This window comes from Arvicola amphibius, chromosome 9 (genome assembly GCF_903992535.2).
Source record: "Arvicola amphibius chromosome 9, mArvAmp1.2, whole genome shotgun sequence".
Lineage (NCBI taxonomy): Eukaryota > Metazoa > Chordata > Mammalia > Rodentia > Cricetidae > Arvicola > Arvicola amphibius.
In genome coordinates, this window is record NC_052055.2 from 5727097 (window position 1) to 5739630 (window position 12534).

The 12534-nt window shown below is 45.9% G+C and overlaps 1 protein-coding gene across 1 annotated transcript in view; it reads right to left on the minus strand.

Moving 5' to 3' along the window:
• The window catches only part of Lrp12 (LDL receptor related protein 12), a gene marked incomplete at its 5' end in the record, with an annotated part of 73593 nt that extends 67605 nt beyond the window's left edge, over positions 1-5988 (minus strand). The window contains one exon of the mRNA XM_038343767.2: positions 5865-5988. Coding sequence (XP_038199695.2) covers positions 5865-5988 — 124 coding nt within the window. The remainder of the gene's footprint in view (positions 1-5864) is intronic.
• Between the last annotated feature and the right edge of the window lie 6546 nt (positions 5989-12534).

Genomic DNA, 12534 nt, shown 5'->3' on the forward strand with positions numbered 1-12534 from the left:
CATGGCGACTGCCTGAGACGTCTGCTTGACTCCGCTTTTTTTCTCCCACAACACCCGTCCACCTCAGCTACCAGCAGTTTGTTCCAACCACCCGTGTCTCTCACCAGGCTTCCAGTCAAAGTTTCATGAGCACATTGCCTACTTTAAATGTTCCACACTGTGTAGCAAATCGATTACTTCCAAATAAAAATTATACTGTCATTTAAACCTCTCAATAGTTAACTTTTAAAATAAAACTAGACGATATCATGTTCTTAAAACCTGTTAGTGCTCACAGGTTACCCTGAACTAACCTTGTTCCCCCATAAACCACTATGCTCTGGTCATAGCCAAGTGAGTCCCTGTATCTGCCATACTCCAGCTCTTCCACACCAGGCTTCGCTGATTCTAGGCCTTTCATTTATTGCTCCTGCATACAAGGCTCTCTGACAATAACTCTCACGGTTCCCTAACATTTAGGTCTTATAAATGTCCCCTATGAAAGGCATCCATCCCTAATCACTCCATATTTATTAGCTCCAAGCTTGTTAGTTTCTGCCACAGACCTTTCAACAATTCATTGACTGGAGTGTAAGCACACGGGGGCAGAAGCTATGCCCACTAGGTAGCCCCTGACAGTACCAGAGCTAAGGATTCAGCAAACATTTGTGAGATGCCCAGATGAATATAGATGGTTAGCCGTGACACGGATGACTTTCTAATGATAGCAGAGTCAACTCTCAGAACTTCAGTTTTCTCTTTGATTAAAAAACAGGTGAGACCAACTGAAGCTGCCAATGACTAATGCCCAAGAGCAGAGCTCGTAACAATAAATGTGTTAAAGACAGCAAACGCCAGTTTCTCTCTCTACAGATCAGACGGTGAGACCCCACTAAGCTAGTTCAGCATTTAAGTTATATATATGGCAGCTGTAAGTTGTGTCCATCTCTCAACTTCTCTCAAAAACGGAGGAGGAAGTAGGACTGAGGAGAGAAGGGGAAAAGAGAACAGACCCCAGAAGTTAGAGAAGTTAGTGCTAGCTCAAGTCTTGAACACAGAACCTCCTTCACTATTTATAGAGACAGCAGCAAGAGCAGATTAATGCTCACTTTACAATGTCAAAGTCAAAGCATTTTCAATTTGCTTAAATGTACACAAATCTCATCTGTAGCCATCTCCTGTTTAACTTCATTCTTTAGTTAATATTGCTAACAATATTTTTTTTAAGAAAAACTACCAATTAAGTAAAAAACAAACAAACAAAAAACAAAACCCTGAGACCAGAAACAGTCATTCCCTTTATTTCTCCATAAACTTTAGACTTTCTATTCTGAAAAGAAGAAGTCTTGTCCCAGGCTGGCTGCTCACATTTGTACTCAGCACTGAGGAGTTTGGAGCAGAAGGATGGCTGTGAGTTTGAGGACAGCCTGGGCTACAGAGCGAGACCCTGGCTTTAAAACAGTAAGGTTTAACGTTCTTCTAACTGCCGCTCACTTTCAGCTGAATGCCCTCTTAGGTATTCTTCCGTGGAGACGATACTCTCTAGGAACCTTCTAGGCCATTTCCTGCACATCACTCAAATCTCTTCCACGCTCCTCTCGGAACGGGGACCGCTACCCCTCTCAAGGTTGCCGTTCAGCACAACCGCCTACAATTGTGTGGACTGCAATGCCCATCTTCACAGCCTCCCTAGGACATAGGCGTAATCTAGACTCTGAAGTCAAGGGAGGATTTATATTAAGCAATTAATTCAGTTTTATTCAACATATTTTATGTAATCAAGCTTGACTTTCTCAGAAGTAATTGGTATCAGCTTACATTTCCCCTTCTGTTCCAGTTATTTCTACCACTTTTCTAAAATTGGAACTTCTAGTCTATCCTTAAACTGGAAAATTTTTTAGTACTGCTCAGTGTTCCATGGGAAAAGCTTCACCCGTTAAATATAAAAGAAAGAGTAAGAAGAATGGTGTACCCTTCCACAACATCTAGAAAAGCAGGTCCACAACAAAGACTCTTGGCCGCAATCAAAAGCTGACAGCTCAAATATGAATGCTATCACAGGTCAGCCAAGATCCATCCATCAGGATGAGATTTTACGGCCACTCAATGCTTTAGCAGGAAGTTAGCAAAAACTAATGACCTGTAACCCTTCGAAGCAATTCATAAAACCGAGGATGAGCAAAACAAATGTCTAAATTACAAGCTAAGGCTTCACCTAGGGCAGTGCTCATCAAATGAAACCATGGGCCCAAAGACAAGCCCAGGGAAGGAAGGGCAGGGCGGGGAGAACGAATAACAGACAGTATGTCCGAGCGTATCACAAGCCGACGGGTGTCATCTTAAGAACTCTGTTTCTTTTTCCAGATCTATTTAGAAAACCATGTAAAATTTACGCCCAGGGTCCTATTTGAGTGGCGGTTGGCAAACACTGATCAAGGACACAGACAGCAAAGACAGAGCAGAGGTGCTGCTACTGCGGCCGAACTTGTCTGGGAAATAAAATAAACAAGACTAAGGTCTAATGACCGGAAAAGAGAGATTCAGAACTTCCACAGTGGGGCAAGGCGAGCACCCTGGGATGAGAGCTGAGCAAGATGTTCTCTCTGGCAGTGGGCTAGGGTTAACCCAGCTAAGCTCTGGGATTCCTCCACTCATGTTCTTACTCCTCCAAGCTTCTAAAGGGCAGCTGTCAACGTTTGCTTTCTCCTGCTCTCCTGCATATTCAAAGCTCTGCAGACAGAACAACCGGAAGGAAGGTGATTACTGGTCCTAGGACAACTGCCTCAGAAAACACTAACTGTAGTTGGCAGACAAATTAAACTCATTGTATACTTTTACGTAATTAAAAGTTCAAACAAGACCTTGGCATCTAGAAAGATAACCTGCAGCTCTAATAGTCACATATCATAGTTTGCCAAGAAACAAAAGGTCATGTAAAGAATATAAATACCAAGTGAGGATTTTTAAAGCTACATGAAATGTTTTAAAGGTTCGTATTTTGGTTAATAGCCAAGAGTAACCTAAAACACCAACCCAACAAGCCAGCAAATAAAACAGTGTTGGAATTCCCTAAATATAGGTTCAAAAACCTTTTCTTACTAGGTCTATGTCAAGGTATTCAGAATATTCACTTGCTTTAACAGAACTAATTTTATTTATTCGTTCCTTTATCTACATAAGTATGAACGAGAGTATGTTGGTACCATGTATGTTGGTAGAGGCTGGAGGACAGCTTTGTGAAGGAGGTTCTCACCTTCCATCTTATGTGGGATCCAGCAAATGAATTCAAGTCATCAGACTTTGCAGTGAACACCTTTTACCTACGGAGCTATCACAAGAGATTTTTATTATGGAAGCCACATTTGTATGTGTGTGTACATATGTCAGAGGTCAGAGGACAATCTCAGGTGTCCCTCTTTAGGTGCTGTCCATCTATCCCAGACAAGGCTCTCACGGGTCTGGAGCTTGCCAAGATGGTTAGGTTGGCTGGCTAATGAAGGGTCCCAGAGAATCTATTGGCTGTCTCGGCCATCCCTAGTGTGTGACATTCTGCCCAACTATTTATGTGGGTTTAGGGATGAAATTTAGGTCTTCAAGCACTTTACTGAGACATCTCCCAAAATACATTTTAAAATATTCAAATGGTTCACTATGCTATCACACAGTCCACTTACCCAAATACCACTATTCCAAGGTGAGCATGTATTTTACCTGTCACTACAGTTAGTTGTTCTTGTCATTAATATAAACCCAAACTTGAATGAAGAGACAGACAGACAGACAGACAGACACACACACACACACACACACACAGAGAGAGAGAGAGAGAGAGAGAGAGAGAGAGAGAGAGCTGTGTGTACAGAGAATGCCCCTAGCTCCAGAGTGAAGAATTCCTTTTAGCTCTGCCAACATAGTTCAATGTTTTGTCTAACTCACCGACTCCCATTTTCTTATTATTTGAAACTCGAGTGGTGGCTAGAGACATGGACCTTAATAATCACTGGTTAGTTTTACCAATATGATCCTGTGAGGTTGGAAAAAAAGACTTCTGGTCTTTGCCTTCAATTCACCCATGGAACACAAACACACACAAGATAACCCTTTGGAAAGTACCTACCAGAAGGCCACTCTGTGTACTGGTATAAAAGAATACACCAAGGCCAGTACTGCTTTACAGCCTCCCCTTTGCCTCTACAGGGAAAAGATTTTAGTTCAAATATTAATAGTATGGGTTTTTATCAAAGACTTCACTTACTGACCTCGTCTGAGCAGACACCACATAAACTCAATTCTGATTACAGTGCAGCACTTACACAACTGACACCCCTAATCACCCTAGATTAAAGATTCTGCTCACTTCCCTTTCTCCTGGGCCATTCTACCAAACCTAGAGCAGGACTATACTCACCTCCAGGCTAGAAGAGAAACAACGTAATAGCTTATTGATCGCTGGTGTGAGACCCAAACCCACAAGTCATCAGCCAAGCGGGGATGGAGCTAACAATGAAAACCGCACTGAGTTTCTGGTCCCACACAAACACATCACTGACAGTTACTACAATCAGATGTGGATGAAACCCATCCTCCTGCCAGAACAAAATAACAGGACTATTCAGAAAAGGGGAGTAAGTAGTAACACATCCTGAATTATACTGAAAAGACTACTATTTCTTGGCTGCCAGTAAATGGCAATTTAAGTCCATTATATTTTTCATGTAATATGAATTCTCAGGTAAGGAAAGTTACCATCATATTCAATTCTACACAACAAATGCTTTTAAAAGGATGCTACCATATGCTGGGGAATTATATGTTGACAGAAACCACCACCATTATACTACGGAACCAGTATTTGTGGCAAATGACTTGGACTTTTTGTAAGTAAAATTTATCGGGGGGGGGGGGGGGCCCGGTAGCTTCAAAGTGTTTTTCTGGAGAAATCTGAGCAATGCTCCAAAATGGAAATATTAACCGTGTTCCCTGCAATACCCATTCAAAGAGTTAACTAATGAGAACTAAGAATGGCGAAGTCAGACCTGAGCCCAAGCTCAGGACATAAGTGATGAACACTGTTCTAGTTCACACAAAGCACAGTTCCCACATCCCATCAGCCTTCTGCTAGCCTTAAAGACTGCTATCCCTAGCATCAGGCAACAGTGACAAGTAGCGGAGGGAGGGCATGGATGGAATGACAAGCGAACAGGGAGTCAGGGCAGACTTGTACGCCCCAATAGCATAAGACTGAGGTGGGGCTGTAAAACTATTTTCTGGCCTTCTCTGGGCGTGCAGCTACAGGGGAACAACAAGATCCCACACGCCCGGAGCCACACAGAGCCCGGGGCACCGAGGTGGAGTGGTGGGAATGGAAGCAAGCGAGGTTGCTTTTTCAGGGAGTGAGGAGGACCGAGAGAGAGATGGGCGAGATGGCCTTTCACCGAGAAGAGAACTTCCTGCCTTGGGAAGGATCGAAGGTGGTGCAGGACCGTCCCGGAGGCGACTCCTCCCCTCCGTAGTCTCACGGTCACATCTTTGTGCGAAACGACTTGCAGCCGGCGCCGGGCGAGCGCTAGAGCTAGGGAGCGAGACGCCCGCCCCGGGCCCTCGCGCCGGCAGTCCGCCCCCGAACGCCGATCGTTCTGGCAGGGACCCCTGTCCCCGACCGGCCCCGACCTCCTCGCCCGGAGGGGTCGTCGTCTGCGAACGGACCCAAGCATCCCCGAGAGCAGACAACCCTCCCCGCACCACCCCGCGTGGGGTCTTTGTCCCGCCGGTGGCCGGGGTCTCCTCGGGTCGCCCAGGCAAAGCCCGTCCTGGAGGCCTGGTGGCCCCCGGGGTCGCCCCAGCTTTGTTTCTGGTCAGCGGGGCGCGGGGAGGCGGACACTTACCGTACACCCCAGCGAGGAAAAGCAAGAGCCACGGCCGATCCCCCGCCGCGGAGACTCTTTGTGCTCCAGCGACGGGCCATACCCACGGCAGATGGAGGGAGCGAGGAGATGGAGGAGGAGGAGGAGGGGGAGGATGAGGAGGAGCTGGGGGGCCAGACGCCGCCGCCGCCGCCGCCGGCCCCTGGCTGCTCCCTGCGCGCTCCGCGGCGGCGGAGGGGAGGGGGAAGGGGCGGGGCCGTCCGCGCGCGCTCACATCCGCGAGCCCCTCGCGAGCCGGCTTTCCCGGGAGGGGAGGAGGAAGGGGAGGGACACAGGGACGCGCGGCGAGGGCGCGCGGGAAGGCGCGAGGCGATAGGGCCGGCGAATGCGGGGTTCGGGCCTCGCCGGCGCCTTCCCTCTCCCCCCACCCCCCCCCCCCACCACCGCCGCCCGACGGAGAGCAAAGCAGCCGGCCCCTGCGCTCATCCGTGCACTCGAGAATCCCCTGGCCCGCCTGACACTTGTGCCCGCCCCGCGCTCCGCTGGACTCGGCTGAGCTCGCGCCGCTCGCGCGGCTCGTCCGGAGCGCTTGGAGCCGAGCAGCGAGGCAGTGGTCAATCGATTGTGCGAGCGCCGCGAACTCCTGCCGCTCGGTCCGGGCTCCAGAGCCGCGGTGCCGGGTGGGGGGTGAAGGATTTGGGCGGTGAGCCCTCTGATGGATGAAGTTCCGCAGTCGCGGTCCTTGGTGTTGGGGTCCACTCGGGAGATCCTTGAGGCTGATGGTGGCCCACTCGTTGAGGGGAGAGTGGGCGGTCGGAGGCTGGTGAACTTGGAAGTTCCTGACCGTGACTCCCACCGCCCCACCTCCGACTCCATAAGCTCCACTTGGAATCGACCCTGGACCAGCGCGTGGGTCGTGGGTCCGCGTGGACAGCCCGATCCTGAACTAGAGGGCTCTGGGAGACATCCCGCTGGGGCTGCGGGGTCCTGCGCTTCTAATCTGGCGGGGAAGCAAGGGCTTGTTCTCTGGTGAGATGGGGTGGCTGCTGGACAGGTATGCGTGGCTGGAGTGGACCTGGGGTCGGGGCGTTGGAAAGAGGGATAGCCCTGAGTTCTCCCAAAGCCTCTTCCCATCTCCTGACAGGGATGACCCGTGACGCTTCTCTCTGTCTGTAGTGACTGACACTGGCACACTGGACCTTCCATCGTTTAAAGTGTCTGCGTGGTCTTAACTGCCCGTTACACGCACCATCCGCGATTCGCTCGAAGATCCGCAATGCTCTATTATACTGTACCGTTGGCACAGTACCTGGGATTCTTGATCCCTGACAACCTCGTGAGATAAATATTATCCACGTTGTAGATAAGCTAATGAGACTTGTAGAAGTTAAATTGTCCCGACCGAGGTATCAAAATCGCCAACAAACTTTGTTTCCCGATTCCCAAAGTCAGACCCTTCCACAGTAATGGGAAATCAAGCAAAATGTTTAGTGCCTACCATTATTGTTAAATTTAGTATATGCCTTGGGGGAAACACATTAGACTTTTTTTCCTGTATCTCTTGCGATTTGACCTTTAATAACCCCCGAAATTGTGTTAACAGAAGATAAAAACTCGTATTGACAAGTATTACAAAAGTTTACGAATCTTTCACAAAGTAGCAACAAACAAAACAAAAATCGTGAACTCTGGGCATTTTGTTCCATTCTCTCTGATGAGAGTGCACCAGCTTTGGTGCTCTTGAGTCTGCCATCTGCAGATAGCATTCCTTGTTTTATGATATACTACACTCTGATTGCTTGTTTTTTCCAGACGTTCTTTCTTGCTAATTGAGTTGCCACAGCAGCTGTGGTTTGGGTCAGGTCACAAGCAGAGGTACAAAGCAGACTGGATTGGGTCCATTTCCCCCCCCCCCCCATCACTTTTAGTACCGTTTAAGGAACTCTTGTCCCAAGAGAAGACACATAGTGCCCATAGGACCCCGACTATCCATCTGTGCCTCTCCATTTACACTTGATGAGTTGTGTCTTAGACTTGTCAAATGAACAAGCTTTTTGTTATCCAAGCCCCTTTAATGTTCTTAAACTTAGTGAGGACTCCAAAGAGCTTCTACTTTAGAAATTAAAATGAGAGTTCTATCTTTAATTCTTTTAAGATAAAACATACAAGTCTATATTAGCTATCCTCAAAGCAAATAGAAAAGCGCCGTCATTTCTGTCTTGCAGATCTCCTTTGTGTCTGGCTGGAAACATCTGGATTCTCATAGATCTGCTTCTGTGGCCAATCTGTTTGCAATCTGTTGTTTTGGTTGAAGTATTCTAGAAACCCAGACAGAGATCTGCAAATTGAAAAAGAAAGGATCTCATATACTTCCTTGGAATAGTCACAAGGACATCCCCCACCAAATACAGGGCTAATGCACCTCCACTCTGAACCCTGGAGTGATCCAAGCACTGAGCAATGAAACTCAAAGACAAAAGAGCAAAACCCATAACAGCAAAACTCCCAAGAATTTGAGCTCCTACGCATTTCCAATGAGAGAACAACGCAGTAGTTTGTGAAAGCTTATAAAGACGATCACTCCAGCTGTCTGTCTTAGAGTAGTCAAAGGAAAGGACCCAGACGGATGTGTACGAGGGAACGGTCTTCCTTATGCAAATCGTTCTAGTAGAACCATCTCATATTCTCCCCGTTAAAATGGAAGTGGAGTGCGGCTTCTTTGATTACTACCACCAGTGAAATACTATTTCTAGTGTGTGCGTGCGTGCACCTGCAAATGGGGTGTGTATGCCAGCTCACACACAGGCACGTGCATACCTATGTGTGGTTGTCGTTTATCTTCTCTGATGTCAATATACTATCATTATCCTCAGTGTGCAAATGAGCGAACAGCCAGAAAGGTTCCGTAGTTTGTTGAGATCACACAGATGGTAAATGGTGGGCATTTAAACTCAGATAACCGGAGCCCGCATATGCCATCATCTACAATCAGTCCCAAGTCAAACACACATCTGGGGGAGTGGGGCACCTTATTAGGCAGCAAGCAGGAATAAGCACACCTCTAAGTTCCCCACCTGCCTTCCTAGCTTTCTAGTTAGGGTTGGTCGTACGAAGAAACACTTTGAAATCCATTAGAACTCTAAGCTATGAAGAGATTTGTTTTGGTAACCATCCCATTGAGAGTAGGAGTACGTATTATGCTGGACAATTCAGATTTGCATCCGATAAAGCACAATTGTGTCCTTGTATCCATACACAGGCTTCAAGTGACTCACTTCGCCTTCTGAGATTGCTTTTTTTGTGTTCATGTACTTTTCATAGGGGTTATTCCACAGAGTCTTAAAGAACTCTGTCAACCATTAAAGTCTAAGAAAATATTATTAAACAATTCTGGGTTGCTTCTTAATGCACTTCCAAGTGAATCTCATACTTCTCAAGAACAGATAGTGATAGAGACATGTGCGGACTTTCTTTTCCCTTAGTGCAGTTTGGAAAGGGCTGTAATCTTCCACTTTATATAATATGGGCCTTAAATAATCAAAATTCTCCCCTTTAAAAAAATAATTTTAAAGATCTTTTTCCTTTATCATCACAGTGGTTTAAATTTTTACTACTGTCATGAATAAGTCTCACGGTAAACTGTGTTCCTATTTGGTGGCCCTTGGTGATCTCTTCAGAACTAGGGTTCCTCTGGGAATTTAAATCTAGAACTCTGCGCAATCATCTTTCTAGAAAGAAAATCTAGGTTAGTGGGTTTTCCTCTTGGTTTGTGTACTTCCAAACAAAGACAAATTATCTCCCCTTCACTGGGTTATTAGTTTTCAAAAGAAAAACAAAACTTGATAATACATACAAATACAGGAAAAATATTAAAGGTGGTAATTAAAATAAGGGAGAACTCTTCCTAAGAAAATGGCTTTCACTGAGTTGAATAATACAAGGGGTGTGCAAAGGAGAGCTACCAATCTAGGCAATTTGAATACCAGTTCCCCGGCCCTTTATCGAAGGATCATTTACTATGTTCTGAGCGCTACAGCCTACCATTGTACCTACTGGTAAAGTGTAATACTGGTTTCTACTCACAATAGTCGTCCAAATATCCTTGCACATTTAGTTTTGCCCTCATAACTTCAACTTCTTGATTGTCCGGCCAGACCGTTGCCCCTACCGTAAACATGGAATAGCCATAGCCTGTTTTGCCTCCACAGACATTGTAAAAGCCAGTTGCCTGCATCGAGGAGAAGAAACAAGCCATGCACACTGTTAGAAATCTCGGGCTTTTGTTGTCGAACTGCAAGCTTCTAAACATGTCTTTGTCTTCACATTTTTAAATTCTTCTCATGATTGAGGATACGAAACGGGTAATTCTTGTTGGACAGAGCTCATCCCAAGTCCCCATGGCCCATTAAGCAGTGAACCTGGAAACGATGATGTCAAATGAGTGGGTTCTTTATGGAGACGTATCGCTAATTTCAAGCACCATAGAACTTATTTGTATTCTGCCCAAATCAAAATGGAGTTTGAGGTTACCAGTGCATTTAACAAATGCAGCATGCTGGATGCAGATAAAAGCAGAGATCTGAGGAGTTTTACAAGGCTGATTTGATCTGGGGTGGTTAGCCTTGATAAAACCCTAAATTCTTGTATCTTATTTCTCCCTGTTAAAATGGAAGTGGAATGTGGCCTCTTTGATTACTACCACCAGTGAAATCATACTATTTCTAGTGTATGGTGTGTGTGTGGTGGTGTGTGTGTTGTGTCTGTGTGTGCGTGTGTGCATGTGCACACACCCCTATGGCATGGCTTTCATTTAATCTTCAAAACATTCTCTGATGTCAATACTATTATTATCCTCGATGTTCAAATGAGCGAACAGGCAGAAAGGTTCAGTAGTTTGTTGAGATCACAGATGGAATATTGTGAGCATTTAAAACTCAGACGCTGGAGCCTGCTCATGCCATCAGTCTATGTTGTATGTGAAGCCAGGCACTGGGCAGTAAATGACAGCCACGTCATTTAACATATAATGGTGTAATCAGAGCAGTTCTTATTCTCTAATATGCAATTTAAAATAAATCTATACGATTATTTTTCTGCCTTTTGTTTCACACAAAAGGGATCAACATTACCTTATCTTCAGTTTAAATTAGATGGACATCTGGCCTTTTTAGATTTATTTTGAAAAAGAAAAGTCACTTTTTAAAACTTTTTTTTAATTTCCTTCATTTTGGAAGGCAGCGAGAATCAATTCAGATGAAGCATCCATCTGGCTTTTTTTGCTGCTTGTGCTAATTTCTTCTGGTGACCTTGGAGTCATTTATCGCTCCCTTTGAAGATCAGAGAAACCTAGGTTGCTTATTGCCCTAATCTTAAGGAAAAAAAAATCTATGACAGATATTTCTGATCTCAAAAGAATACATCAACTCATATGAAACTGCTCAGTAATGAGGCCATGAAAACAGAGGTCATTTCTACTGAAGAATAGATTACTCCAGCTTCATCATGAAAAGAATATTCTCCCTGGAATACCCAGGCGGGCTGCATTTTGAATATACACCAGCTGTGAAGGAAAAAGAACAGCCTAAGCCTTTGGATTCCGTAGTCTGCTGCCTTGCTCACACAGCAGGGAATGGCAGAGAAGAAATTGTATCACCAGTATTTCAGCATAAAAATTTTATTCTTATATTCGGTGAAATGGATTAAGGAACCGAAAAGAATGTTAAGCACTTGGGAGCATTAGTTCCAATAACTCTCGTCGCCAGGGCTCTTTAGTCACCAGACACCCTGGCCCCTGTTATGACTAGCCCCCGGCTGAGCGTCCAAACACTCCTGACATGGTAACTCCAATTTAAATAAACTCAGAGATACAAAATTGCATAAATACATTTCCCTTGAAATGCATGGCTTACGGCAATCAGCGGGTGATTAGGAGGAAAAGGTTTCATCAGCTGACAACGTGACTGGGAGAAGGGGACAGCTGTTCTGACAGCCCCAACAGCTCTGGCTGCCTTCTGTTCTCTCGGGCCGGACCTCAGGAAATGAGGCTCCTGAGCACATTTGCCATTTTTCATAGCCTTACAAGGCAGAGAGCTGGGTTGCCCACCATGCATGTCCATGCTTCTCTGCTTCTTCTAGTTTTCCTATTCAGTGTGTATTAGTGAGGGGTTCTATTTCTGTGAAGGACATCATGACCATGGCAGAGCTCTTATAAGGAAAACTTTAAATGGGGGTGGCTCCCGTCACAGTTTTAGAGGGTCAATCATCCACTAACTCATGACAGGGAGCATGGGTGGCACACGGGCCAATGTGGTTCCAGAGCTGAGAGTGTACAGCTTGCAGGCAACAGGAAGTCAACTGACATCCTGGGTGGTATCCCTGATCATAGGAAACCTCAAAGCCTGCCCCCACAGTGACACACTGCCCCTCCAGCAAGGCCATACACACTCCAACAAATCCACACCTCCTATTAAAGCTGCTCCCAATAAGACTAGGGGGCCAGTTACATTCAAACTACCACACAGTGGGGGTGATGACTTTGAAGAAACCCCTCTCAGTTGCTGTTCTTCCTTCTCAGAGTGCTTAATCAGTGCCCAGCAACCTCCTCCTAGGGAAGGCTTCAGAACCTGTTCTGGCCAGTCCCTCCATGGCTGTTCCTCAGGGAAGAAAGCACTAAGAATGAGCACCTGTTCAC